The sequence below is a fragment of the Balaenoptera musculus genome, chromosome 11 (genome assembly GCF_009873245.2).
Source record: "Balaenoptera musculus isolate JJ_BM4_2016_0621 chromosome 11, mBalMus1.pri.v3, whole genome shotgun sequence".
NCBI lineage: Eukaryota > Metazoa > Chordata > Mammalia > Artiodactyla > Balaenopteridae > Balaenoptera > Balaenoptera musculus.
The window spans coordinates 305344-329984 of record NC_045795.1 but is presented as its reverse complement, the minus strand read 5'-3'; the positions used below and the strand labels follow the sequence as shown (position 1 = coordinate 329984).

Here is a 24641-nt window from a genome sequence, read left to right as displayed (position 1 = left end):
TTTTTGATCTGAGATGATTTAGTGAAAAGGGAAGGTATTCTCCTTCTCACAGGTTATATACCTAGTTGTGTAAACATCTAAATGAAGTGTTTGGTTGCAGATGAGGAATAAATGAGCTCAGGAGTCACAGCACTGGAAAATCATTGTGATCAGTTGTGCTGAGTTGGGTGTGCCTGTGGAATTTCTAACTGTTTATACTCGTAAACTTTTCTTAAAAGTTTATGGTAATAATTATTAAGTGTAATTCACTCTACAGATTTGGGCATGTTTTTAAACTAAGTGACCCTCTATTGAAAAGCCAGAAAGACACCAGAGGACAGTGGAAGGAATGGAGGAGTTAGGACAGGGTGCCATCATGTCATGAGTGAGATCCAGAGACTTAATTAAGTTAATATTGGGAAGAGTTCCAGGGTTTCAGTCTCATACAAGAAAGCTCTCTAACATTTAAACACAATTTACTTGGAATTTCTTATTTTCTCTTGTTGTAAAACTGTTTTGTTTTATTTCAAGTTCATCTGTTAAAAGATTTAGATGGAGTTTCCAACAGTTTAACAAATAGTTCTTCAGACCAGTCAAGGCCATGTGAAGTAACACATGTGAATCAAAACAGTGCGATCTAGCCGTTGGTCTTACCACAAAGTAGTTTTGGTCTGTGTGTGCAGGAAAGAGTTAAGGTTTTTAGCTAGCAAAATGGTTAATAGTAGGTTAAGATTTTACCTTTAGATACATTTTAAATATAGTGTATTTTGAGGTGAAAACTTTTAAAGTATCCAAATAATTTTTAAACTTTAGGAATCAGCATGTTTAAAAATTGCATAACTCATAGTATGTAAATTAAAATGTACTTTCTGTTCCAAAATTAAATTTTCTTTTAAAAGTAGGGCAAAGTGTACATAATTCAGCATGTTGGAGATGTTCAACTCTTCATCAGATTAAAACAATAAGTAACGATTTTTTTAACAATTGCAAGAGGTATGCCTTACAGGTAGTTCCCCTACCCTCTCCACTTCTTTTATGTTTGGCGACAGGCCCTCGACGTTTAAACAGTTATTCTGTCCAGTAGGTGTCGTCACGCGTGCATTAGCACCTGTTTGGTGGGCAGAATTGTTCTGGCAAAGTTTAACCTAAATTTTGGTATGACGTTTTTTAAACAATTGATTTTCACTCTTTTGATTCAAAAATATTTCACAGAACAAAGGACTGTGAAATAATCTTCCCATTGAACAAGCCCATTGTATAAAAAATTCAGCATTAGGTACTACGGCAGATGCAACCAGAAAAGACCCCATCTGACAGGACACTTGCAGGTTTGTATGGGCTTGACCCTTCCCGGGGACAGATGACACCTTCTTCCAGAGGCCCTTCCCATCCGTCCTCCACAGCACAGTGAGCCAGGGCTCAGAAAAACAACCAATAGGGTGTTGGCTCTGTTTCCAACCATGTATAATATAAAGAGAATGAGCTTTACTCTTAAGGAGTTGGCTCGTGTGACTGTGGAGGGTAGCAAGCCCCAAAGTCCGCAATCAGCACGCTGGAGACCCTGCAGTTCCCAGCTGGAGGCCAGCAAACTCCAGACCCAGAAGCACCACCGTTTCACCTTGTTCTGCCCAGGCCTTCTGCGGACACCAAGTAGGCAACCTGAAATTCAAATTTGGACCTCAGAGGAAAGATTTGGGCTGGAGATGTAAATTTGGAACGGTGATCTTGTGATTTATAATAAGAAATATATATTTGATCTTGCTCACTCTTGATACTGTGACTTCCTAAGTGAGGAGTGGTAAAAGATGCCTTTTGTTGTGATAATGAGTGTCTCCCACCTGAGGATGGGGGCTAGTTGTCTGGAGGACCAACCCTGTGTTTAGAGGGTAGGAGCTTTCAGTCCCACCGCCAGACCTCGGGGAGAAGGGCCGGAGGCTGAGTTCAGTGACCAGTGGCCAGTGATCTAATCAATCATGTCTACTTAATGAAGCCTCCATAAAACCCCCAAAGGACACATGGAGGTTGGGGAGAGTGTCCCACCTGCAGAGGGCAGGAGACTCTACCCCTTTCCCCACACCTCGCCCTGTGTCTCTCGTCTTTGTAGCTGGTCAAACTCCGACATGAACCCCTCTGGTCATGCCTCACTGCAGCTCTAAAACGCTTCAGTTACTTCTCGTTTGTCCTAAAAAGCATCAATTTCTGTAAATCCTGGTATACAAAGAATTTTGATGGTTGTTGGCCAGTGAACTTAGAAATTTGCTTATTGAATTATTATTGTGAATTTGGGGTTTAGTTTTTTTAAAAACTAAACTTAAATTCTTTTTAAAGCGCATCTCTACAAAGAAAAAAATGATAAAAGCTGCACGATAAGTGTAAATGAGCTCCGGAAGAGGTGTGTGTGTGTGTGTGTGTGTGTGTGTGTGTGTGTGTGTGTGTGTGTGTGTGTGTGCTGGCCTCTTCTGTCAGGGTGTCTGATACTTGCTGAAGATGTCAGCGACCCGTATCCTTGTCTTACTCCTTCCCGTCAGTGGTGTTGGTCCTGTAGACCGACTCTCCACCCTGTTTCTCTAGCTTATACCTTACATAGAAATGGCATTCCTTGAAGTGTTTTTAAATTACCTTGGCGTCAATGTCATAATTATTTATAATGTAGTTGTTTCTAACTAGAAAGTTCTCTAACCAAATACACCAGTATTTTACCTTTAAAGGGTAACTTTTACATTATGTTGGTGAAGTATCTGAATTTTCTTTTACATTGTACCATTTTGTGATTACTTCTTCCTTTGGAAAGTTCCCTAAGTTTGCCCTGCTAGGACATTCTGTATAATAATATTTAGTTGTTAGAAAATTTGGTAATAAAAAGTTAACTGAAATCCAGTGGAACAGATTTCTCTTTTAATCAGTGTAAAGTGGTCTTCTACACATTAAGGAGAAAGAGAAATCAGAGGAAAACATGGCTATCAGTAAACAGATAACAATCAGTTCTAGAATACATTCCCTCCTAAATTAGACTGTAAAGCCCCTGGAAGAAGAGCAGTGATGTGTAATTTTTTAAAAATAAAATGCCAGCGTTAATGCTCATATTCACGAAAACTATCGGGAGGAGTGGAGCGGGGTGTCCACAGGCGTCCGGACACTTGTCCAGAGCGTCTGCTCCTCTCATTCTGCACCCACCGCCCGGGAAGTGGTGCTGGAGCGGCATCGTGGACTGAATGCCTGTAGGCTTCACTGTAGCAAACTGTGCATGAAAACAGCATGTGAAATTCACCTACAGAAAGTGTCAGTTTAATACTTAGGTTTATTTATGAGAATTGTACTTAAAGGTTTTAGGAAGATGAATAGCTTCTTGTTGGAATAAGAAGGGTGTTCTAATTAGTCATCCTTTAATCAGAAACTTAGATTACTTCTTATACATTCCTTTTAATCAAGTTATGACTGTATTTCATGCTTTCTTTATATACAACTGCTAAAGCATTTCTTTTTTTTTTCATAAATTATTTCTAAAGACAACTAATTTTTTTTTTTTTTTTAATTTTTAAGACTGCTGAGAAGTCAGGCCATATTGAAAGATCAAAGAATGTAAGGCAAAGACAAAATGATTTTAAGGTGAGTGAAGGATAGGTATGTAGACTTTTTCTTGGGGTAGGGTTTTCTCAACCAAGGTGACTAGAGACCTTGACCTACATTGAAGACATTTGTCTTGCGCAGGCCGACTCTTCCAGTTGATTTAATCAAGTTGATGCCTTTTAATGTAGTTTTGCTTGTTCATTATTGTCTAGAAAATGATCCAGGAAGTAATGCACTGTCTGGTGAAGCTGCTCCGCGGGGCCCTGCTCCCGCTCAGCGACGCGGAGGGCGGAGGGCGGCAGTGCAGAGGCTGGGAAGTGAAGGCCGAGCTCTCTGGGCAGGGGCTCGCTCACGCCATCCAGACTCTCAGGTAAATGTGGGCGTGTTCTCCGGAAAAGGGGGAAAAGCCACACACTCAGTGTGGGATATGATTTTTAATACACTCAACACAGAATTTTACTCTCTCCTTTTGTGTCCATTGTTTCCCGTGTGTCATCTGATAACTAAGCTCTTAAACCTCGCTGGTGCTTTTGTCTGATGAGAATATCACCTTTTTCATTATTTAGTTCAGTGTCACTGTGATGTTATCCCCGTTAATGGGCTTACTTTCCCCATGTTTTCAACATAACGCTGTAGCTTATAAGCACCATCGTGAATCGTTGCGGGTTGGCCAAAATGATGTCGGGAATTGCTTCCAGATCCCGCTCTGCTGACATTTGTTTTGCTGTGTTTGTTCTACAGGCTTACTTACGAATCCTTGACTGCCCTTGAGATTCCCAATGACCTGTTACAGACGATCCAGGACCTCATCTTGGATCTTCGAGTGCGTTGTGTGGTGGTTACACTGCAGCACACAGCGGAAGGTATGTTGAGAAAAGCTGATGACATTGGCTAGACAACAGTTATTTGCACATGCCACTTCTTTCCAGCTTCCAAATCCTTAAAAACATGAAAGATGCTCTTAGAGAAATCTGAGTATTTCAGACTGTCTATAGCTGCTCAATATAATTTTTTACCTTTTTTGAAACTTCTCAAATCTACTTACTTTGAGATGCCAGACCATATATAAATTAAGATGGGTATACTTGAAAAATATTTAAGAATATAAGAACATCCTTATGGAAAATGTTAAGTGGAAAAAGTAGAATATAAAATGTGTATAAAAGTATGATCCCAATTTTGAAAATATATATATTTAAAATTTTTAATTTAGAAATATCAGCATAAAATCAGAAGAAAGACTGTTAACAGTTTCTCTTTGCCGCAGAAGTTATAGGTGTTCATTTTCTTTATACTTTTATAGAGTTTTCAGGATTTCTGCATATAGTCATAAACAATAAAGGTTATCTTTACAAAGCAGCCTTTCGGGTTATTAAACATTTTCAAAAACAATCAAGAACATTGTTGTGAAAGGTGCAAGCCGTTGGTCTCTGTCCCAAGGACTTTGTTGTAGGCAGGCTGTATCTGCACAGAACCGGCCCCTGGCCCAGGCCGGGGCTGAGCCCTCAGGTGTGCGCCGCTCGTGTCCTTCCCTCCGTGGGGATCGCGTTGTCATCGTCGGGAGCATACAGGACGGAGAGAGAGTCCGCCTTGGTCATCAGAAATGTTAGGGGAAAGTGCCGTGTGTCTTATATTGTACCTGTTCAATATTATCAGGAGTGCTGAATGACTACTAAGTTGTTGTCTGAAGCTATCACTGAGCCTAGCCCAGCATTCTCCAGATTGGGCTACACAGTAGACAATTTTATTTACATTAATGTTGTATTCGAAAAATCCAGTGAGTGATACACATTTAAATCCTTGAGTCTACCAGAATTATATTCTCTCCCTGCTTTCACTGATTTTTTTACAAACTTATATAAAACAATTAAAAACCATAACCTTTATGCATTTTTATCTCTCTGAAGTTCAGTGAGATAATTATAATAAGACGCGCTCGTGTACTTGTGTTCCCTGTAGAAGTAAAGAGATTGGCTGAAAAGGAAGACTGGGTTGTCGACAGTGAAGGCCTGACGTCCCTAGTAAGTTCAAATTCTTTTCGGTGATTAATCATTAGTGTCTGTTATATTCAAAGTAATTGACTTACTTTGATAATGAGCGTATGCTCTCTATTGCAACTCTAAAACGTTTCTGGAAATGGAAAAGCAAACTTCTTAAAGTTTTCCTTCTCAGAGTCATTTTTGCTTAACACTAACCACAGGTATTTAAAAATTAGTAAAAATAATGGATCCCCCTTTAGAGTGATCTTTCTTCATCCTATGACTCTTAACTGTTTTTTGTTGAGTTACATTTTTTAATGTAATTCTAAGTTACCCAGCAATTTGAATTTTTCAGAAAAGCAGGATAGGAAACCAGTGCTGTTGCTGGCCCCTGAGGCAAAACAGGCAACAGCGAACTTCTCCAGACGCATGCAGGGGTCAGGTGGGCAGTTAAAACCATGGTCTGTTCGCTCTTTTCAGACGGGGCTTTGAGATTTTCAGAATCCCCTTGAAAATAGTGTTAGTGTTAGAGTTCGCGAGTTCTCATGTTTTTGAGTCTGTCCCATGGATCCCACAGCAACCTGTATGTGGGTGTCAGGCAAGGTTAAAACATTCAGTGGCTTAAAACAAGGGGGCATTTCCTTTTTCTCTCCCACTAAAGAGGTTGGGACTGGTGTGGCAGCTTTGTCATGTAGTACGGGCAGTGTCCAGGGCTCCTCCGACCCCTGCTTTGTGACCCTTAGTGTGGCTCCTCTCTCAGGATGGCCTCATGACATGGGGTGGCCGCTGCAGTTCCAGCCACCACAGCCTTACTCCTGTCAGCAGGGAGGTCCAGCATTTTCCCAGGAGCCACAACTGACAATTCTGTTTACATCTAATTGGCCATAATTTATCCACGTGCCTACCCCTGTCTGCAACAGAGGCTGGAAAAAATGTAGTTTTTCAGCAGACCACAATCCTGGCCCCAACAGTTTCTGCCTTACCTTAGTAGACAGGTACAGTAGAATAAAACGGCCTGACTTGCCCACATTTACAAACTAGTGGGGCTCAGGTTGTTGAGGAGCAACCATCCCCTGTAACATTTCTTCACGTCCTTGAATTTGTGTGCTTGTCCACAACCTTCCTCTGACAGTTGGGGAATTTTTTTTTTTAATTTTGTTTTATTTATTTTTTTATACAGCAGGTTCTTATTAGTTATCCATTTTATACATACTAGTGTATATATGTCAATCCCAATCTCAGTTGGGGAATTTTTGACAAGTTGAAATTCTTTTTTTTCCTCCAAAGTTCAAGGTTCTTTCTTAAGTTAATACAAAGCTATACAAGTGTGTGTTTGGAACAGCAGTGCTTACTTCCAAATTTTTGTAAATTAAATCATGCTTGAAATTAGGGAAATTTATTTTTAATAAGTCATAATTATATATATATATATTTTTTAAATCTTATTATTATTTTTCGCTGCATTGGGTCTTCAGTGCTGCACATGGGCTTTCTCTAGTTGTGGCGAGCAGGGACTGCTCTTTGTTGCAGTGCGAATGCTTCTCATTGCGGTGGCTTCTCTTGCTGCAGAGCGCGGGCTCTAGGCGCGCGGGCTTCAGTAGTTGCGGCACACGGGCTCAGTAGTTGTGGCTCGCAGGCTCAGTAGTTGTGGCACGCGGGCTTAGTTGCTCCACGGCATGTGGGATCTTCCCGGACCAGGGCTCGGACCCATGTCCTCTGCGTTGGCAGGCGGATTCTTAACCACTGCACCACCAGGGAGGTCCCTGTAATTATATTTTAAAGGATTTAATTTTAATAAAAATTTGTTTTGATTTATTTGGTTTATTTTTCTCAAGTATTTATGTTTAAATACAAACTATCCTATAACTAAATATTGGGTTGGCCAGAAAGTTCGTTCGGTTTTTTTCCGTCAGATGGCTCTAGTAGCACTTAGTTGTGTTTAACTTCATTTGAAACAATTTTGTTAGATTGTATGTGACACCTGTCATATCAGCGTGCATTTAAAAAAAAGACTTATCAAAATTGGTGAATTTTTGTATAGCCATTTTAATATTGAAGATGGAAGAAGAAAAGCAACATTTTCAGCATATTATGCTCTATTATTTCAAGAAAGATAGAAACGCAACCAAAATGCAAAAAAAGATTTGTGCAGTGTATGGAGAAGGTTCTGTGACTGATCGAACATGTCTAAAGTGGTTTGCAAAGTTTCGTGCTGGAGATTTCTCGCTGGACAATGCTCCACGGTTGGGTAGACAGGTTGAAGTTGATAGTGATCAAATCGAGACATTAATTGAGAACAATCAATGTTACCACGTGGGAGATAGCCGACATACTCAAAATATCCAAATCAAGTGTTGGAAAATCATTTGCACCAGCTTGGTTATGTGGATTGCTTTGATGTTTGGGTTCCACGTAAGTTAAGCGAAAAAAACCTTCTTGACTATATTTCCGCATGCGAGTCTCTACTTAAACGTAATGAAAACGTTCAGTTTTTAAAACAAATTGTGACGGGCGATGAAAAGTGGATACTGTACAATAACGTGGAACGGAAGAAATCATGGGGCAAGTGAAATGAAGCACCACCTACCACACCAAAGGCCGGTCTTCATCCAAAGAAGATAATGTGTGTATGGTGGGACTGGAAGGGAGTCCTCTATTATGAGCTCCTTCCGGAAAATGAAACGATTAATTCCAACAAGTACTGCTCCCGGTTAGACCAACTGGAAGCAGCACTCTATGAAAAGCATCCAGAATTAGTCAACAGAAAACGCATAATCTTCTATCAGGATAACACAAGACCGCATGTTTCTTTGATGACCAGGCAAAAACTGTTACAGCTCGGCTGGGAAGTTCTGATTCATCTGCCGTATTCACCAGACATTGCACCTTCAGATTTTCATTTATCGGTCTTTACATAATTCTCTTAATGGAAAAAATTTCAATTCCCTGGAAGAGTGTGAAAGGCATCTGGAACAGTTCTTTGCTCAAAAAGATAAGAAGTTTTGGGAAGATGGAATTATGAAGTTGCCTGAAAATGGCAGAAGGTAGTGGAACAAAAGGGTGAATATGTCGTTCAGTAAAGTTCTTGGTGAAAATGAAAAATGTGTCTTTTATTTTTACTTAAAAATCAAAGGCACTTTTTGGCCCACCCAATATTTAGAGGAAGGAGGTGTGGAGCAGACTGTGCCATCCAACACAGCAGCCACTTGGCACACAGCTTCAGACTCCAAAGAAAGAAACAAGTACAGAAGAAAAGAATATCTCAACTTTCTGTATTGACTACATGTTGAAATAATGCTTTGATATATTACACGTTATGAACTAAAATTTAGGTTTTTCTTTTACTTTTCTTATTGTGGTTCCTGGAAAATCTAAGATTACGTACATGACGTGTGTTTGGCTCACACTGCACTTGTGTTGGGCGGCACTGGTGTGGAGGGAAGGCCCTGTGCTGCTTCTGTGTCTGGTCCGGTTACGTCCTCAGTTCTGTCTCAGTAGCCGTGCCATCTTCAGAAGCCACTTAACCTCTCTGCCTCTAGTTAAAGAAGCGGAATGCTTGTTCACAGTGTTGTTGGTTACGATTAAATGAGATGCTGTAGAAAAAACCTGTAACCTACAAAGCTTTATACATATACAGAGGATTTTAATTTATTAAACTAATACTTGCAATACTGGGACCACTATGATAAAAATACCTTAAATGTACATAAAGCCTTACTATTATCAAAACTCTATCCTATGCCCCTGTCTTCCCTAATTATCACAGCAGGCCTGGATGGCAGGCCAGAGACATCGCTGGACCAGCACTGCCGAATTACTGCCCCAAATGAAACAAGCCAGGCAGAGCAGACAGCACAGTCCTGACCCTGGGTTCTTAGTACCAGCTTCAGATCATCTTGTGCAAAGAAAAAGATGTGTGTTCAGTTTGAGAAAACAGAGCATCTGTTTTCAAGGATTTATGTTCATTAAAAAAAAACAACAACAACAACTGACAAAATATGAACAACTTAGTCATAAAATAGGTATTGGCTTCAGGTTAGTGTTTTTTGTGCACAGAGTCTAGTGTGCGCGTGTGGTGGCTGCACGTCCGGGTCCCCAGTGTGTGCGAGTGAGGCAACAGCCACCTCTAAGGTTGGTTGGTTGTTTGTAGAAGATAAGCCCCCATGAAAGTCCTTCAGAGTGGTTACTGGAGAGACTTGTTTCTAATAAATTTAAAGTTTATAACATGGTAAGAAACTGTAACCATAGAATAGCTAGTCTCATGTTTGGTGACACACAAGCCAGAGATCTAAAGCCACTTACGGGTGATTTGGTGCCAGCCAGTGTGTCTCACTGGACGTTGTTGAAGAAATGTGCTAATAATCCCATAGGCCTCTGGGAGCTGAGCCTGCTGTCAGCTGTGGGCACAGACTTCCCGTGAGAGGGAAGGTACATCCAGGCTTAGAGCAATGTCCAGGGTCCAGCTTTGAGTGTTTACCTAACATCTGAAATTCTCAGGTTTTGAACAGAGAGTCAGTTGTCTCAAAGGCTATTACATACACTACTTTACATTTTCTTAGCATTTCCATAGTACTGATCCCATTTGTTTGAAATAAGGATGTTTTTCTTTCCCTGTGAGTCCTTATCAAGTTAAAGAAATGCACATGAGCTTTGCCCCCCATGACTGTGCTTTCAGCTGAGTGTCTGAAACAGCTCGTTGGAGAGCATCCTGTTTTCCACTCATGTTGAAAATGTTTTCTGCCTTTTTTCAGTTTGGATAATTCTGAGAATTTTCTCCTTTCAGAATAACTGGAATGATATGTGATAACTTATAATCAGCCAGCTTGGGTGATTCACTGACAAAATGCAGAGATAGTGCCTTTTCTTTCTTTTCAGAAAAAAGAAATCGCAGCTGTGTAGACTCATGTGCTCCCATTCCCACTGGCAGTGCTCTCCGGGCTCTCTGTTTACATTCTAAGGCAAGACAGTTAGGAAACGGCACAGGAACAGGAACATTGAACTGCCTGCCATTGGATTTGGGGTTGAATTCCCAGTGTTATTATTGTAACATCTTAGATTTTCCTACCTTCTGGGGCAGGTAGGTGGGTTCGTAAGGCCGGTGTCTACCAGGACTTTGACGCTTTAGTTTCTGTAGGCGGTATTTTCTCTCACATCCACCCCTGCCCCCGCCCCCAACCTTCTTTCTCTGCACTTAGACTTTTGCATGTTCTTTATGGTGCCCTCTGGTGGCTCCAAAGTGCAGTATTAAAATGACATTAAGTTGAGGTGCTTTTAGTTTTCCTTAAGCCTGGATTCCTTTTTGTGAGAGAGTAAACTTGTCTTTCTTTGGTTTGTATACAGGTGTGTCTTTTTTTCTGTTCGACTTTTCCCTGAGTTCTTTTAGTAATTGAAGCAGATTTTGCCCAGAGCTGGTTCAGCTGAACTGAGCCTTGCCCTGCCCCGCGCAGGCTCGACCAGGCTCTGGCCCGTGGTGGTGACTCGGCGCCTCCAGGCCGCTCCTGTCTCTGTCCGCGGGCGGCCCCTCTCGCCCTTGGTCTCAGCTTGGATGTTGTCACTGGCTCAGGGGCGTCTCCGCGTAGGGCAGAGCCCCTCCTTCAGCTTTCCTCTGAGTGCCCGCTCGTTCTCTTCATGGCACTGACCCTACTCTGCAGTCCACTTATGTTATTTCTGTACTTTTTTTTTGTAAAAGTGACAGTTTTGTCAACTCCATCCCAGAATGTACACGTAACGAGAACACGTGTCACCGTCTCCTGGAGTGGGCCTGGCACGAGGAGGTGTAGTTAGGGCTCATTCAGACTCACCCTGAAGCCCATTTGTTGGACATATTTTCAGGTTTCATTTCTGACTTGATGGACATAGAAGGTGACTGTAGAGATGGTTTGGAATGAAAGGTGTCGGCCTTCCTCTGGGTCATCGTACTAACGTCCCCTGGGAGATGAGGAAGGCCCGGGAGATGGAGCTCGTCCCAGAGTATGTTACGTCTGTGCTTCATCCCGGCATCTGCCTCTCAGGAGAGTAGAATTTTGAAGAAAAATTCTCATTCTACCCAACTTCTACTCTAGTTGAATTAGATGTGCTTCCAACTGTCAAGATTCGTGGTCTTTAAATATCAAGTGCAGAACATGCCAGGTCTAGGTCCGGGTGGCGGGGAGGCTGTGTGTGTCTCCATCCCTTTCCGCACGTCTGGAAATCTGGGCGTCGGGGCCGAGTTTGCTTCTGCTCGGAGTCTGCGTGCCCAGGTCCTGTTGCTTTTGTCTTCTGCAGCCGTGCCAGTTTGAGCGCTGCGTGGTGCACTCACTGCAGTCGCTGCGAGACGTCCTGGAGTGCAAGCCCGGAGAAGCCAGCGTGAGTGTCTGAGAGCAGCTGTCCGCGGCGGGGGCCGGGCAGCCGGGGGCTCCCCTTGCAGGTTTGGGTCATTGCGATGCCAGAGCTGCTGCCCTGTCACTCAGGCCACAGTCACTCGGCCCGAGGCCAGCTCTCCATTCCTGTCCCCTTTCAGAGTCAGGTGGCCCACACTGGACGCACTTTCCCACGTGTTAACTTCTTCTATCAAACTTTATAAACAAAAAGTTTTCTTAGCCAAGTACAGCAATTCTCATTCTTCCTTACAGGTCTTTCAACAACCGAAAACCCAGGAAGAGGTTTGCCAACTAAGCGTCAATATCATGCAGGTACTTTGTAAAAGCACTGATGCCCTGAAGCCTGAAATAATGCAAATTATTAGTCTTCCCTACTACTCATAATCAGTGTATAGCAGATATTAAATATGTATTCTTTTTCTCTTCTTGTCTGAGAACATAATAGTTTATGGTAAATAAGTTCAAGGTAAGATTAGTTCCAACTTGCTTAGCAGTACCCCAATAACTCATTTTTATTATGCTCCCCTTTTTTGTGTTCTCACAGTACTTTGTGTGTATATATCTGTTAGAGCACAGATTAAATGACATGACAGTTGTTTACATTGTACCTAGAGCACCAAGTTCTTTGGGACCAGTGCCTTGTGGGCACATAAACCCAGCTGAACGCATGAGTGAATGAGTGAGAGGAAGGAAATAAAATACATTCAAGAACTTAACAATGGGATCAGAATATAGGTGCTTTAAATTTTTTTTATCACTTAGCGTTATACATTGGGATGTGTGTTCCCAGTGCTTACATACTTCTATGTGTATGTGAATATATACTCTATATGTGGGACATACAGTCTATCACTTACAGAAGGTATATATGCATACATACCACTTAATGGAGATACGCTGTATTTCTGGTTATTTATGTAAAATTATCTTTAATGTCCAAATAGATTAGTATCTAAGCGTTCATACCACTGAAACGTCTTATTTTTGACTTAGGTTTTTATATACTGTCTGGAACAGTTGAGCACCAAGCCTGATGCCGATGTAGATACTGCACAGTAAGTAGAGCTGAGAGTAGCCTCACCGATGGCGTTTACCGGGATTGAAAATACAGACTCTTGTTCTGTGTTTGGTCTTATACCCTGGGACTTCCAATAAGAGAGAGCAAGTAGTCATATGAATTACATTTTTATATATTTGGCCTGTATTCTTTCCACAATTTCTTCATCTTCTGAACTTGTCTCACCTTTACTAGAGGCACATTGAGCAAACTGAGCACACGATTAGCTTACTGATTATCCAGAGGAACAGGGTTTATAAATAATAAAATAGGGAGTTAAAATGCGTGACTCCTCGTTGATAGCTGTTGTGGTTCTGGTGCAGGGGGTTGCCCCGGCACTCCTGTTAAAGGGACACTGTCTGGGCCATTCTTGGTTAGTTGAGCTCCAGAGGACACATCTCGATTCCTGATATTTCCAAATCCATGTGATAATTCTTTTATAATGCTGCTCTCTGGGATTTTTTTTAAACCTAATTTTTCTGACTGTTTGGCACCTGTAATTTCTGTGTACCTAAGGTTTATGCTCTCTGACACAGATGATACTGAAATAAATGCCTCTTAAATCTATAACTGACAACTGGAATTTTTTCCATGTTTGTCTGTTTCCATGTTTCCATGGTTTTTGCCTCTCAGTATATAAGACACTTATCTCTCTGAGACCTAATAAATATTTAGTTGTTCTAGTTTTTCTTTGCTCTTTATATGTTTATTAGCACATTAATTTACCAGGAATTTGTATTGTTAATCAGTTTCCTGATGTTTTGGATTAAATAAGTCTTGTCTTCTTGTTTTGTTACAATTTCTCTTCCTTACATCATTGAATTCTAATATGTAGTGAAGGTATTTCTGAACTTTATCTTCTGTTCTATTCATTCACAAATGTTTCCTATCAGTGTTTGTTGTTTTAATTATCAGTAGTTTGGTTTTTTTTTTTTTAATGTTTTTCAGATTGGTATCCTTTTATTGCTTCTTTATTTTAAACTTATTTTATATGTTTATCTATTCAGTCTTCCATATGAATTCTAAAATCAGTTGGTTAGATTTAAAGAAAAGGAATCCTGCTAAGGTGTTACTTGCGATTCTGCTGTATCTGTAAATTAATCAGTGGGTCTTTGGTGTTTCCTCCCCTGCAGCTTTCTGTGTCTGGTCACTTGTTAGGAAATTAACTAATTTCCTAACTCAGCTCACCTCAAGTCATTTACTATGAACGTGAGCTTGAAAAAGTCCCCTCTAGATTCTGATGGGCAAAAACATTTCAGTTATGAGAGTCTATACCTAGAAATTAAATTATTGGGAAGACCCCAAAAGCACATTTTACGTGGCCCATGTTAATAGATAGTCCACAGTGTCTACTTTGAGCTGTTAGGTGTTAAATATTACAGAAAGTTATATGATTTTTGACCAAGAGGTTTTAAAGTCAAATTTACATAGGTTTCATTGCATTTTTTATTGAGGCATAATTGACATATAACATTATGTTACCATTTTTAATTTTAGTGCTTTAACTTGTTCTCTTACTTGCTTCTCTATTCAGTCTCTCCGTTGACGTTTCTTCTCCTGATTTGTTTGGAAGTATCCATGAAGACTTTAGTTTGACTTCTGTAAGTAAGATCATAAATAATTAAGATGATAAATAGAAAGTAAAACGTCATTTTTTATAAAACATGTCATTATGACTGTTTCATAACAGTCTAAATTATTAATACTTTGTTACCACATTACTCCTATAGCATGCTATTCTTACTTTGGAGCTGTGTTTTATTCTGTGAAAGTTTTAGTAAAAATATAATTTTGTAAATATTCCACACTGAAAAATCTTTTAGCTGAAGTTGCAGCTTAAGTAGCTCCATCTCCTCTCTGCATCGTGTGGAGATCCTGAGTGTGGTACCCTGGTGCTTGAAAGCTGGAGAGGAGGCAAAGGACAGGCACCGTTTCTCCGTATTTTCCCTCTTTAAACAGAGAAGCTCTGCTTTTCTCTATTTTTTTTTTTGTTGTTGTTGTTAAGTTCCCTAATAGCATTTTATTTGAACACAAAATTCCATGGCAAAACCAAAACCAAATCACCTTTTCTATAAACACACATATATTTTAAACATATGCATGTGTTTAGCGATGATTCACACATACACTTTATCCTGTATGTAAATTTAGCTGTTGAAATTCAAACTCCAGCTATCCTAGAAAAACAAAAACAAAAACAAAAAACAACCCTCTCTGGTTTGTCATTAGCTTGAATGATGTGTGTGTATGTGTATGTACCTCTCAAGAAAGAAAACATGTGAACTAAATTTCCTGCCATATATAATTTCTACAGTTATTATAAGTATGAATTCCTAAATAAGGATTTGTTATATTAGGAAAAATAGAGTTTAATCAAAGTAATTTTTTTTAAAAAGCTATTGTAGGTTTAATTACTTGGGTGACTAGGTAGATAACAGTACTGTTCATGAAGAGAATTCAGGAAGAAAATAGTTTCTAAAGAAAGATTAAAAATTCAGTTTGGGACCAGATGTGTTGAATGAGAGACGTTCAGGTGGGATGTCTAGTGGGTGATTGGACCCCAGAAGAGAGATCTAGGTACAGATTTGTGAGTCAGCAGTGTAAGGCCTGGGAGTGGATGAGAATACTAGGGAAAAACAGTAGGAGGAGAGGAGGGCCAAATATATAAAAATAATATTGGGGGTGCCAGTATTTAAGGGAAGGCCTGAGGCAGAGAGCCTGGAAGTTCCCTGAGAAGGAAGAATCAGAGAAGGAAATCCAGGGACAGGTGGGAGAGCGTGTTTAAGCAAAGGAATATTGAACGGTATCGCAGACTGACAGAACATCAGGCCGGGTCAGACAGAAGCCAGGCCTCGTGGGAGGGCATGTGGTTGGCCGAGGGGCAGCTGCCTGCTCTGGGTCAGGGATGAGTGGCAGCTGAGGAGGGCCATGTGGTGAGTTCAGACCGTTCTTCCGCTGTGAATGGGAGAGAAGGACATGCGAGGAAGGATCTTCTCAGTGGAGAAAGGCCTTGCTGCCTGTCTGGCCAACCACGCTTCTTCTGGGGCTTTTGGGACAAGCCTGATTTCTACATGACTATCTTCCCAGTGTTTGGAGCAGCTGCCGTGGGCTCACATGTTCCCTTCTTGAGCTAACACGGCTTGCTGGGCAGTGGTTCTCCTCTGAGCCCCCGACTCCCCCAGAGCCACGCCTTCGCCTCCTCTCCTCTGTCACCCAGAGCCCTGCATGCTTCGCACTTGCTTCTGCTGGTCACTGGACCTTCTCTGTCCCATTTCACTCTCCTGAAATTGTTCCAAATTTGGTACCAAATTCAGTTCCTGTGTTTTTCCCCATTGGATGATACCGTGTTAGATTTGGTCCAGGTAATTGAGATCTTCTTAGGGTCTTGTTCTGTTATCCAGCAGAGAGGCACCTGCAGAGGCACGTGGCACGTGGGCTCAGCAGAGAGGTGGGAAGAAAGAGGGCTAGGTTTCTGGTCCGCTTGCTGGTCTGCTGCCTACTGACAGAAGAACCTCGGGCTTGCCACGGAGGGTGGCCTGACGGCCGCATCACAGAGATGCTGTCGAGCAGCCGGAACAGTCCATGAGGCCGAGGGGTCCTCAGGCTGCAGGCGCTGCCGTGGATAGGTTGACTTGTTATTTTCAAACATAGGTATTCATCTGAGGTGTTTGTCAGCTTTTGATGAGTCATTCAATTTTAAGAATTTGATTATTTGTCAGGTTTTCTTCCCACTTTTGTTTCCTGTGATTGGTTACATTTGAGGAAAAAATACACTTACTAAGAGTAAGACTTCAAATCACTCAGATAGTTTTTCCATTCTTGGGGAAGAACCATTCAGATTACAAGGGTAAAAATCAACCAGAGGTAATGAATGAAGAGGGCAGAGAAGGTGCGGCAGGCTGGGGTGGGCTGCTGGGAGGCGGTGCCTGGAGGGTAATTAAGGGCTGATCGTGGGGCTGGGAGACCAGTTGAGGTATTTGGGATGCCACTGCTCAGAGTGGCTGATGAAGCGGCACGGTGACTTTATGTCGCACGCTTTACAAGGGCCACATAACCGTGACAGTTAGGTGTGGGCAGGGGTCTGGCCTCCCCCAGCCTCACGTGTCACCTCCTGGTGCCCACCTCACGCGGTCTGAACACGGAACGTGGGCGAGGAGTAGACGCACAGCGCACTTGTTTCAGGCTTGTTGTAGCCGCCACTTCCTGTCTGTAGAGTCATTCAGGCCACTGACAACCTTTCATTGCTTCGAAAGCACTGTAATAATTCCCGGGCCTTTTAATTATATTTGTTGATGATCACAAAAGGCAGCAAATAGGCCATGCTCTGCCAGAACTAAACAGTAAAAGTTTAAATAAAGACATGGAAAGTTGTACACATTTTGAGGGAGCTGAATGGAATTCTTGGGTGATCCAGGCTCAGTGAGCCTAGCCCTGTGGTCTGTGCACCTGCCAGGGCCTGGTTATTCCCATCTGCCTTCCTGACACTAACCTAAGTTACCCTGATTAGTACACAGCAGCGATCAAAGTGTGGGTGAGAGCTTCTCCTAGAAAGGAGTTCTGCCTTAGTTTTTAGTCAAGGATCTAAACCAAGGCCCTAAATTAGTCACAGTTGTTCCAGAGAAGCCCTCACACCTGAGGGAGCAGGGACAGTGCTCAGACAGCCCCAAGCATGGGGACAGTGCCATTCCTAGAACTGTATTTACAAAGCCAGTTCTGCTGAACTCTGAGAGGATGATTGATTCATCAGCCTGCGGGGTCTGGTAATTTTGATAAGAAGTCACCTTAAATAGCGGGAAGCCTGGGGAGTGTAGACCGGCGCCCTGCATGGCTGAGCGGGGGAGCGTCCCCGTAAGAGGGAGACTCTTCTACGTAAGAAATTCTGGGAAGGCCTGGTTTTTGAAGGCACCCATCTGTGGATGGCATTACAATTCCCTTCCAAGTTATAAGAAACTTCGAAATTATTTTCTGAGAGTTTCTACATTTTTTGGTAGTTACTTTTAAATATCCATTTTTATAGCTTTTTTTGGGTGCAAAACGTATGAAGTGGAATAACCAATAAAGTAGAATCCCTTTCCTAAGAACAGCAGCTGATCGTATTTTACTAGTTTACTGTGTTGCATCAATCTGTTTTTCCATACAGCTGTTAAATTTCAAAAGGAATTTGAGTCAAACATTATTTGGCTCTTTAGTGTGTTATGTCATAGCGAGCAATTAGTAGAATTATAGAATTGTATTGTGTTTCTCCCTGTTACTGGAAAGAAGGAACCAAGAAAAACAAAGCATTGAATATTGATATTAAACACCAAGAGATTATAATTAAATTTAACAAGTGATAAATGTTATCTGTTAGACTTTCAGTTTGTTACTATAAATAATTTTCTAAAAATTTGTTTTGGTTTTAGGAACAGAGACTTTTGATAGTCCTGAGTAATTGCTGCTACCTAGAACGTCACACCTTCCGAAATATCGCAGAACATTTTGAAAAGCACAACTTCCAGGGAGTAGAAAAAATAACACAGGTAAATGGATCGCGTTAAACGGACACGTGGTGGTGTCATCCGCTCCGTTCCCAGCTGTTTCCTCAGCGCCCCCCGCCCCCTGCCCCCGCTCCTCCCCACGCCCGGGTCCCTCCTTCTCACAGCTCACCTGAGTCACTGACATAATGCTCTCCTCTTTCTCTAGAGCAAAGCCCTCTCAAGGTTAGAGCTTTTCAAAACTGAGGGAAGAAAAGGAAAGAAAGGCTTCAAACCCAGATCTTTAGGAGTCATCTCTGATTTGGCTCCTTTTAGGTTAAAGCTTCTACTTCTAGCCGCCAGCAAACCCTGAGCCTGCAGAGCCACCTCTTCTTCCTCCCGCCCTCCCGCTCCAGGGGGCCGCAGCAGTGCTTCTGCTTGCCTGCCAGAGCACACGCACACACACACACACACTCGTGCACAGCTGTAGGTTGCTTTGTCTTACCTGAAAAAGACATACCCTCCACTCTCCAGTCCTGCCTGTAGAAAGGTGGACAAAAATGAGTCCTGTATAAATCAATGGAGTAGGTATTTTTAATGTTACACTTTGTTGATTATATTTTTCAAGTAAGCAGACAAGGAAAAAATGAAGTAATCATGTTATTATTAAAGGTTGCTTGGTTCCTGGACAAAAGTTTATCAGATTTCTAAGTAAAACTAAGCTAGAACCACTTTTCTAATGTCAGTACAGTTTCCTCACTGCAAAGAATAAGAAAGATAGTGATCTTGTTAATCTTATAATCAAAACGTGCTCTTGATGGATTGCATACTTCTTACAAATGATGGTTCCAGTTCATGAGCTAGATTGGGATTTTTTTTTCAGAGATTGAAAATGTCAGAGTGGGTGGCTGTGTCTTGTTTTCTTGCCTTTTCGTAAAGATTAATCATCCTGATGAGAAATGTTGTGACTTAAGACTTTAGGGCCAAATGTCGCGCTTATTTCCAGAATTTTTTGTGTTGAGAACTGCAAGGTGCTCTCTTGCAGTAGAAAGTTAGTATTTGTAGAAAGTGGGCATTTCGTTTTTATGCAGTAACAATAATGACACTAACATTATTACTGAAGAAATCTTTTATCATTTTAAAAATATATGAAGTGATTAGGAACTGCATATAACAAGCAGGGAGATTTTTAGGTTTTTACAAAGTTATGAGTGGGAATTATCTGTTAGGTTCAGTTTGTATCATTAAGAAGAAGAATGAAATTGACATGTGGATAGGCTTTGATGTCCTTCCCAGTCTTTGTCCAGATTGTTCTGAGACAAGGTGACATGAAGGATCTGGGGGTGGGCTATTCTTGGCACTCAGAATTTGGAATTGAATATTTTGAAATCATTCAGTTGAGTATTAAAGGAATAGACAGTAAACTAGATTTATAGTGTTTGTGCTGATTCTGTTTTTTATGAGTGAATTCATTAATTTCATGATGACAATCAAGTAAAATATATTTCTTGAATTAAGGTATAAAAGTTGCCAACTGCCACTGTTTTTCACGGTTTCTCAGATAGCTCGGGAGGCCCAGATCCTAGAACAATCCGAGGGCACGTGTGTGTCCTATGAACATTGGTTATCCGTTCTCTGGCTCTGCTCTGCTCTGCTCTCAGAGGGAAGTGCTCACCGAGGGCTTCTGCCTGGTGTGCTTCTACCAGGCGGACCCCACCTCTCTCAGGTCTCCTTCTGGCTGCAGGTGGGGACTTTGCCCAGGGTCCTCCAGGCATAGTTCCTTCTGCTTTCTTACTCCACCAGGAGCAGCACAGAAATGGCCAGCCCTTTCAGTTCCCTTTGTCTCGGTCTCCATCTTCGAGAGTAGAATTAATTTTTACATAGGAACAGTACGTGCATAATCACGCTTGTTAGGCGTTTATTAAAATTTAATCATCACTCATCCTTTAAAGCTAGAATGATTTTATATACACAGTTTTATTTGATGAAAATAGCTCTGTGAAGTAATCAAGGAAAGTATTATTAACTCCATTTTTTTCATGCAGAAAAATGCTTGGAGAGGTTAATGCCTTGACCTATAAGCAGCAGAGCAAAGCAGGACTCAAAATTAAGTTTTCTCGTGCTAAATCCAGAATGCTTTCTGGCCCAGCAGCATACATATATTAAGATAAAGAACAAAATTGTTTCCATGAAAGCACACCAAAGGAATAGGACATGAAGCCGGTTGATTAATGTATATCATTTCGGACTTGATGAAACAACATTAAATAATAAACATTAAATTTATCAGATCAGAGTATCAAACTCCTCTTTCCCTACAAGTTACATTCTTTAAAATAGGCCCCATCGTAGGCCTTCAGTGGATGTACTGTATGGAACCCGTACAGCAAGTGCCAACTCTGAGTGCTGTGTGCGTTTCCATGTGCAGTGCCAGCACCTTTGAGTTTTCCTCAAGTCTTGGAAATGTTTTTCCAGTCATGCATTTTTTTTTTCCTTATTACAAAAGTAAGACCTATTTATCATTTTTTAAAAAGAGAAATACTGAAAATCTAAAAAAAATTTTTATATCATCTATAATGCACCAAAGATGAACACTGTCTTATTTTAGTATATATAGTAATTAGTGTCTTTTATATGCCATATACCTGTGTGTATATATGATATAAAAAAAAATGGAACATTTTCCCGAATTCTGTTTACCTTGAATGTATCTTTTTCTATCGGCTCTTCTGTTGTGAGCGCTTTTCCATTTTTATTAACTATCTTTGTAAAGATGAGCTTTATGGCTTTATAATATTTGTTAATGCAGATGTACCATTTTTTAATTTTTATGATTTTAACTTTTTTCCTGCTGGTTATTTTCGTTGTTGTTACTGAGAGGGGAAGATAGTCTTTGGTCACATTTCTTACTTCCTCACAGTGGATTCTTAGAAGTGGAATTACAACTCCAAAGACTCCTGGTGGAGTTTGCCAGATTGCTTTCCAGAAGCCGGTCTCACCACATTTGGCCATCATCACTGATTATAGTTTCTAATTTGATAGGTAAACATACTCTTTCATGGTATTTTCATCTGTATGCCTTTCCCTGCTTGGTAGGTTAACACTTTTTTCATATGCTCGTTGACTGTTTACAGAGTTTTGCGTTCTAAGTGTGCACACCAAGTTAACCACAAATCCTTAATTCTTTGAGACCTTTGAGAAAGGAAAACCAGAGCTATATGGTTAATAAACCTTAGCTTATAATTTTATTGCGGTAGCTGTAATTACATAATTCCAAGGAATTTTTTTTTTACATATATTTTAACCTGTGCCAGTCTTTTAAAAGGAATTATCTGATTTTAGAGTTTGGATAATTACAGATTTTTGACAGACTCAGGAATGTAGTCATAATGGCCATTAAAGTCTGGCATTAAATGCTTGATTGAGGTTTTATTTGAAGCCCCTAAATCTCTTTCAGGTATTCCAACATGGAGGCGGAGAAAGGACAGGTTTTTTGTTATTTTTTTTTAAATATGTCCAGGGAAGGTCCTTTACAGCAATCAGTTTTAAAGGTTTTTGAGTCACTTGAACCATGGGTACCATATTTTACATATTCGATTATTTTAACTTAATTGTATATAATTCTTTTTTTTTGCTGCTCTTTTTATTTATTTATTCTAGTTAAAACTTTGTTTTTTAGTACAACTTTTTTTTTTTTTTTTTTAAATTAATTTATTTTATTTTATTTATTTATTTTTTATTTATGGCTGTGTTGGGTGTCTGTTTCTGTGCGAGGGCTTTCTCTAGTTGCGGCAAGCGGGGGCCACTCTTCATCGCGGTGCGCGGGCCTCTCACTATCGCGGCCTCTCTTGTTGCGGAGCACAGGCTCCAGACGCGCAGGCTCAGTAATTGTGGCTCACGGGCCTAGTTGCTCCGCGGCATGTGGGATCTTCCCAGACCAGGGCTCGAACCCGTGTCCCCTGCATTGGCAGGCAGATTCTCAACCACTGCGCCACCAGGGAAGCCCTTTAGTACAACTTTTAAAAGTTAAACTCCATTTACACTTATTACAAAATACTGGCTCTATTCCCCGTGTTGTACAGTGTATACTTGAGCCTATCTTACACCCAGTAGTTTGTACCTCTCCCCTCGCCCCCACTGGTAACCACTAGTTTGTTCTCTATATCTGTGAGTCTGTTTCTTTTTTGTTTCAGTCACTAGTTTGTTGTCTTTTTTTAGATTCCCCATATAGGTGATATCATCCGGTATTTGTCTGACTTATTTCACTAAGCATAATGCCCTCCAGGTCCATCCGTGTTGCTGCAAATGGTAGAATTTCATTCTTTTTATGACTGAGTAGTATTCCATTGTATACAGAGACCACATCTTCTTTCTCCATTCATCTGTCAGCGGGCACTTGGGTGCTCTCAAGTCTTGGCCGTTATACGTAGTGCTGCTGTTTTTTCACATAGAAATGTTGTTTCAGAGATGAGAGAGAAGCTCAAAGTCTGTTTGGAAAGTTGGGGACGTGCAGGGTGTAAGTGAGTAAAACCATTGGTTCACCACTTGGGCAGGATGTGGGGTCCGAAGTCAAAACCTTGAACCCTGGCAGATAAAATTCAACCACTGGAGTTGTCTTTCACCCCACCCCTCTTCCCAGTTCTGTCCTCACGCTGGCGCTCCGGGCCCTCCTCAGTCTCATCTCATCTACTCCTTCCGTCCCTTTGTCAGTGGTGCCCGTGATCTTTAACCTGCAGGCCGTTCCTAGGCTTCGGATCTGTTTCCTACGAGACGTCTTCGCTGGAAGTTCCCCTGGGATATCAGGTCATTGTGTCCAAACCAAAATGGCCCTCCTCCTTCATGCCAACCCCTTTCTGTGCGCCCTGTCTCAGTCGGCCAGCTGGGCCCTGGGGGTGTTCTGGCCTCCGTCTCTCGTGACGGGTGATGAGCCGCCCTCTGAATCCGTCTCCACCCCTCTGGTTGCTCTTCCTGCTCAGGCCCGGCCCTTCATCCGCCGACCACTGTGCTTTCGCAGGAGCCTCCCTCCCTGGCGCTCTGTGCCCTAAGTCCCTTCGCTCTGCATCATCCTTCAACTCCCGTCTCAGATACAGGTGTCTCGTCCCACAGAGAGCCTCCTGTGGCGTGGCCCTGCCCTGCCCTGTTCTCCCAAAGCACGCACGGGTGAGGGCCTCTGCTCTTCTTGCGATGCTTCCTTCAGAGGCTGGAATCGCATTCGACACCTCGCTTTGTGACTAGTTGAATGTTGGTTTGCTTCTTTTCTCGACTAAATTCTTTTCACATATTTCTGTATGAAATGTTTTATCCCTACAGAGGAATAGCTCTTGTGTAGATAGATGTGAATTAGAAGAAATTGCAGCTGAAGAAATGCAGTATCGTGATCAGGACCCTCGGTGCACATTTGCATCACCTCCCTCCCCTTGTAGAGAGTCACGTCTGCATTTCGTGGTTCCTGATTAACACGTTGTTTACTATTACCTGTTTCTGAGTTTTAAATAGCATCAGTGGGATCATAGGCATGCAGTTTTCTATGACTCCTCTTTCTACTCAGTACTGTTTTTGAGGTTTATCCATGTTGCTGCATGTAGGTTATGCTAATTTGTAAAATAAATTAGAGCGTCTCCTTTTTTCTTCTTCTGAGAGTTTATATAGAGTTGGAATTATAGTATTTGTTATCTGAATATTTAGAAGAATTCTGGTAAAACTTTCTGGGGCTGTATTTTCTTTGTGAGACGGTTTTTAATGACTGGTTCATTTTCTTTAATGGTTAAAGAACCACTCAGGCTTTCCGTTTCCTCTTGTTAATTTGGGTCATCTGTATTTTTCTTGGACTTTGTCCATTTTGCCTAAATTTTCAAATGTATTGGCGTAAAACTGTTTTATAATAGTTCCATATTCTTGCAATCTCAACTGCATCTACAGTTTTGACCCCCTTTTATACTTAATGTTGCATGCTTAATATTTTAGTCTTTCTTTCGATTAGCTTTGCCAGAATCTTTTCAAGAACCAACCTCTGTCTTCACTGATCTCTCTTCACATCCTTGTTTTCTGAGGCAGTAACTTGGGTGCTGAGCTTAATTGTTTTGTTTACACAGCTCACTGATTCCAAACCTTTCTCCTTTTTCATATGAACATTTAAGGCTATGTATTTCCCTCTCTCTAGTGGTGTGCCACATGCTAACACATGGTGTTCTCATTGTTCACTTTGTATTTTCTAATTTTAATTGTGTGTTTTCCTTTGACACACCAG

At 41.3% G+C, this 24641-nt stretch overlaps 1 protein-coding gene across 3 annotated transcripts in view; it reads left to right on the top strand.

Moving 5' to 3' along the window:
* Positions 1 to 24641, top strand: part of EXOC2 (exocyst complex component 2) — a 154814-nt gene that overhangs the window by 91814 nt on the left and 38359 nt on the right. For all 3 annotated transcript variants that reach the window (XM_036869276.1, XM_036869277.1, XM_036869278.1), the window contains exons 14-22: positions 3520 to 3585; positions 3759 to 3916; positions 4288 to 4409; positions 5506 to 5567; positions 11790 to 11870; positions 12137 to 12196; positions 12878 to 12939; positions 14476 to 14542; positions 18344 to 18460. In XM_036869276.1, the coding sequence (XP_036725171.1) occupies positions 3520 to 3585; positions 3759 to 3916; positions 4288 to 4409; positions 5506 to 5567; positions 11790 to 11870; positions 12137 to 12196; positions 12878 to 12939; positions 14476 to 14542; positions 18344 to 18460 (795 nt within the window). The remainder of the gene's footprint in view (positions 1 to 3519; positions 3586 to 3758; positions 3917 to 4287; positions 4410 to 5505; positions 5568 to 11789; positions 11871 to 12136; positions 12197 to 12877; positions 12940 to 14475; positions 14543 to 18343; positions 18461 to 24641) is intronic.